Here is a 5,161-nt window from a genome sequence, read left to right as displayed (position 1 = left end):
GCCCGAGCTCACCGTCGCCGGAGATCCCCTTCAACGCCGTCGCCGCCTCAGCTCGTCCCCGACCTCGCCGGTGGCCTCTACGGGAGCGCTGTGAGCCTAGCTACTCCTCCGACCCTCTCTCTCTCATTCCTGAGCCGTGTAGCCACCGCACGAGGATCACACGCCCGCACCGCCGCGGATCTCGTCGCCGACGTGCTTCCGGCCACACTCCGGCCACAAGATGGTGTCCATCTTACTCACCGAGTCCCGCAGCACCTAGCTAGCCACTCCACGAGCCTCACCGACCCCTCTAGCGCCAAGTTCATCTTCGACCGAACCCCGGTGGCCGCCAAAGTCGTCGCCGGCGCCAACTCCGGCCACCCCGACCCCAACGGACTCCACCAAGAGCTGCGGCTTGTCCTCAGCTCCACTCCGGTGGTCTTCGCGGCCCATTTGGTGGCCGAAATGGCCAAAACCACTCCCGCCGCCGCGTCGGGCTCGCCGGCGGCTAAACGCCGGCGCCGCTGGCATTGACTTTGACCACGGGTGGGCCCTGGTTGACTCCCCTGAGTCAATGACAGGTGGGGCCCAGCCCTGTTAATTAAACATGTTTAGTTTTAATTAAACTTTAATTAAAATAATCACCCTGACATGCGGGACCCACTGTCAGGTTTGACCCAGACCTGTTCCGTTGACCTGCTGACGTCACACTGACGTCAGGCTGACGCAATAATGATTTTCTGGAATTATTCTAATATAGGAAATTCCAGAATATAATTTAAACTTCAAAAATTCATAACTTTTATTCTGTAACTCCAAATCAGACAAATTATATATGAAAAATGATCAGAAAAATCCAATCTATCCATCTGTACTATTTTCATGCATGACTAAACAAGTTAACTTGATGTTTAATGCAGAACAAGGAAAAGCACTTTAAAAGGCCATGGTTGAGTTTGAAATTAGAATCTTTGATTCAAATTTGTTCAAACCCTTCTGGTTTTAGTTGCATTAGCCCAACACACTCATATTGCCATGTTTCATGCATGCATCATATTGTTGCACATTGTTTGGTGATGGTTGTGTATCGGTGTCCTTTGCGACAGGTTCTGCCTCCGAGGAGTACCGTGATTACCCTAACGAAGAACCGTATCAGTGCATCGAACCATCAGGCAAGCAACCAACCATTTGATCATATCGATACAATCCCATGTTCTCGCTCCTGCTCTCTTTTACTGCATTAAGGCAACGCGTTTCAAACTGCTGTGTGCTACGGTAGTTGAACCCATTTCCTCTGCATGACCTGTCATTGCCACAGTAACTAGATGAAACCCACTAGCATGTGTAGGAGTTGTTTGAGCCATATGTATGTGTTGTTCCTACCTTGCTATGCCTGCTATGCTTAGAGTCGTGTCAGGTCTGGTTCATCTGGGTGATGGGCTAGAGTGAAATGTTTATGTCAGTAATGAGAGTGGTGTGGTGAACACGATTTGGTAAAGGTATCGATGAGAGGCCATGTAGGAGTACATGGTGGGTTGTTTCATTGAAGCCGACCTTAAGCACTGAGATTTGTATGTGTGATTTAAGAATCAGCTACTACCATGCATTGGGCCCGAAACCAATGGACCCTCTCGGCTTCTTATTCACCCTAGTTCTCCGTCCAGGAGTTGCAAGTAGTTTCTGGTGTTTGTAGCCTACTGGAGGCCGTGGACAGCGCTGACCGTAGGGGTGGGCTGTGATGCGGTAGGTACGTGGCCGGGTGTACCGAATACCCGTTAGGTATCTCGGGAACCCTGTTCACATCGTTCGGGGCCGTATGGGAAACCTCGGCCGGACTCCCTGCGGATGGAACCTGGATAGGCGATAAACCTGGATTGGAGGCTTAGGTGGTTAGGTAGGTCGTGGCCGACACCCACGTTGGGCTTCCGCTTGAAGGTTGCCGAGTACATGTCGTGTAAACGACGGTAAGAGGTGAGAGCGTGTATGAAGTACACCCCTGCAGGGTTAACATGATCTATTCGTATAGCCGCGTCCGCGATAAAGGACTACTTGGTTGCCTATACAGTTCATAGACAAGTAAATGGAAACTACTAAAAGCCTCAAGATAAGTGTGAGTGCCGAGGATGGCTCTTTCGTAGGAAGACGGAGGCGGTGTATTGAAGTGGTGAGTAGTGGACTCGTGTGCGCAAAACCATTTCAAGTTGGAGTATCGTAGGATAGTCTAGCCAAGAGTCAAAGCTGGCTTGCTGCAATAACTCCACCAACCCTTCTTGACAATATGCATGTATGTAGGATCTGATGTAAGTCTTGCTGAGTACCTTTGTACTCATGTTGCTATAATTTACATTTTACAGAAGACGCTGCAACCCCTTCTGATGGGTTCTACGTAGACGTTGACATCAACGAGTAGGCTAAAGGCCTAGGTGGTGATCCTGAGCTTATGAAGGACCACGTAGTATAGCTAGGCTTTCCAAGCCTCTTTTATTTTACTAGTTGTCTGTACTCAGACAAGTTACTTCCGCTGCTGGTTTGTATGACTGTATGACTTGAATGTTGGGTCGTGAGACCCGTACCTTGGTGTATGTTATGTATGGCTCCCTGAGCCTTAAATAAAGTACTTGTGTCGTAGAGTTATGTTGTGATGCTTCGTTGTATTTGCACATATCGAGCATATTGTGTGTATGATTGAAATGCTTGGTATGTGTGGGATCTGACTACCTAGTTGTTTATCTTTAGTAGCCTCTCTTACCGGGAAATGTCTCCTAGTGTTACCGCTGAGCCATGGTAGCTTGCTACTGCTCTGGAACACTTAGGCTGGCCGGCATGTGTCCTTCGTTCCTGTGTCTGTCCCTTCGGGGAAATATCACGCATTGAGTACCGGAGTCCTGTTAGCCCGCTACAGCCCGGTTTACCGGAGTCCTGCTAGCCCAGTGCTACAGCCCGGACCCACTTGCTGATGACCGACACGTTCGAAGCTGGGTCATGGATGCCTGTCCCTGTAAGTCTGTGCCACTTTGGGTTTACGACTAGTCATGTCAGCCCGGGCTCCTTATCATATGGATGCTAGCGACACTATCATATACGTGAGCCAAAAGGCGCAAACGGTCCCGGGCAAAGGTAAGGCGACACCCGTGGGGATACCGTGCGTGAGGCCGCAAAGTGATATGAGGTGTTACCGGCTAGATCGATGTGACATCGAGTCGGGGTCCTGACAGGACCAGAGGGAGTATGTAGGAAATTCATGGTATTTAGCATTTAGCGGTGGTATTTTGCAAGGTTTGCGACTTGAAATGTGAGCCAAAATCCCCCGTTTCATTATTTCATTTTGTCAAGACGCAAACCCCACAATGTTAGCCAATGCCACCAGGTAAAAACCACACAATGTTAGCCAATGCCACCAGATATAGTAATATGCTAAAGTGACGTGTATCTGGGAGCAGAGGGTAAGTCGTCGTCGGCGGCGAAGCTCAGGGCCATGACGACGTCCGACATGATGGGCCTTACGGTGTCCTCCTCCTGCAAGCAAATGGCCGCCACGGCCACCGCCTGCTTCAGTTCCCTGCCGGTCGGCCCTTCTACCAGGAGCGGATCCACCAGCTCGTGCATCCTCCTCTGCTCGCTGAACATGGGCGCCGCCCAGGCCACGAGGTTCTGCTCCCCAGAGGGCCTGCTCTCGTCGATGACCCGCCTGCCGGTGATGAGCTCGAGCAGCACCACGCCGAAGCTGTACACGTCCGACTTCACTGTCAGGTGCCCCTTCCTCACGTACTCGGGCGCGCAGTAACCGTAGGTGCCCATCACCCTCGACGAGCCGTCCTTCTCCTCCTCCGCATCACCGCCCTTGCCGTTGCGGGTGATGGGTGTGGCCAGCTTGGCGAGGCCGAAGTCGGAGAGCTTGGCGTTGTATCCCTCGTCGAGGAGGATGTTGGAGGACTTGAGGTCGCGGTAGATCACCGGCGGGTTGGCAGTCTCGTGGAGGAACTCCAGGCCCTGGGCGGCGTCGTGCGCGATCCTCATCCTGGTTCGCCACGGCAGAACCGGCGGTGGTGGCTTCTCTTCGCCGTCCGCTGGGACTCGGGGGAGGAAGAGGTGATTTTCGAGGGAGCCGAGCGGCATGAGTTGGTAGACGAGGAGTCGTTGGTTGCCGTCGGCGCAGTAGCCCAGGAGGCCGACGAGGTTGGGGTGGGTCAGGAGGCTGCTCAGCACCAGCACCTCCACGAGGAACTCGTGGTCGCCCTGGAACCCCGTGCGGTCGAGCTGCTTGACGGCCACCGCCGACGAGCCGATGAGGCCCCTGTAGACGCGGCCGAAGCCGCCCTCGCCGATGAGGTTGGCATGGCTGAAGCTGTCCGTGGCGGCGGCGAGCTCGGGGAAGGTGAAGGAGCGCGCCGAGACGATGCTGTGGTTGTAGTTGGGGACGTCGACGGAGTGGCGGCCGAAGCTGGCTCGTGCCGACGAGGACTCGGTTAGCGAGGTGCCCGACCGGATGAACCGTTTCCGAGACGGCGCGGCATCGTGGCTATGCTTCTTCCTGAAAGTGGCGCTCCTCCCGGGCCTGGGCTTCCTCTCCTCGTCCATGGCGGTGCCGTCGTGCGGGAAACAACGGAGCCAGCTCAACATCTTGTAGTGCTTGCCGGCCGGCCGGCCGGGAGCCCGGCCGGGAGTAGGAATGGGTGATCAGGAAGCAATGGAGGCAGGGCGATTTGGCTCGGGGGAAGCATGCGAAATGCACAGCCTTTAATTTCGAGGGGTGTCCGGCTGGCCGTCCATGGTGACCGCGGTTTTGAATGCATACTGCCTATTCATGGCAAGCGCCCCGCTGTGCGTTGCTTCCTTGTAAATTCGATCTATTCCTGCTTTTCTTTTCCTTCTTTTTTTTGGCGAGGAAAACTTTTAATCTATTCAGAGATCACCAATGTGTCAGGTGCCTGAAAATATTTCTTGTTGGATTTGCGTTCAAAGGCAGAAAAACAAGATCGCTGGGTTGACTGAATGATTCTTCTCCTTCCAGTCGATTTTAAGTACTCCCTCCGTTTCGCAATGTAATGCGCCTGAGCTTTTCAAGATTTAAATTTGACAATAAATTTAACCGAGTATGGGGCATCAACCTATAATACTAGTACTAGTAAGTACTCCCTCCGTTCCGAATTACTTGTCTCATATATGGATGTATCTAGATGTA

General features: G+C 53.0%; 1 protein-coding gene across 1 annotated transcript; it reads right to left on the bottom strand.

Annotated features, from left to right (window-relative positions):
• Positions 1-3,270: 3,270 nt before the first annotated feature.
• LOC119295651 (probable serine/threonine-protein kinase PBL7) lies at positions 3,271-4,685 on the bottom strand. The gene has a single exon (XM_037574095.1). It carries the CDS (start codon positions 4,597-4,599, stop codon positions 3,394-3,396), a length of 1,206 nt encoding a protein of 401 aa, XP_037429992.1. The 5' UTR covers positions 4,600-4,685; the 3' UTR covers positions 3,271-3,393.
• Positions 4,686-5,161: the final 476 nt, after the last annotated feature.

Source organism: Triticum dicoccoides, chromosome 4B, assembly GCF_002162155.2.
Source record: "Triticum dicoccoides isolate Atlit2015 ecotype Zavitan chromosome 4B, WEW_v2.0, whole genome shotgun sequence".
In the NCBI taxonomy this organism is placed as follows: domain Eukaryota; kingdom Viridiplantae; phylum Streptophyta; class Magnoliopsida; order Poales; family Poaceae; genus Triticum; species Triticum dicoccoides.
This window is presented reverse-complemented; position numbering and strand designations above follow the sequence as displayed.

Coding starts and splice junctions, on each gene's coding strand:
- LOC119295651 (XM_037574095.1), bottom strand. CDS start 4,599: ATGTTGAGCTGGCTCCGTTGTTTCCCGCACGACGGCACCGCCATGGAC.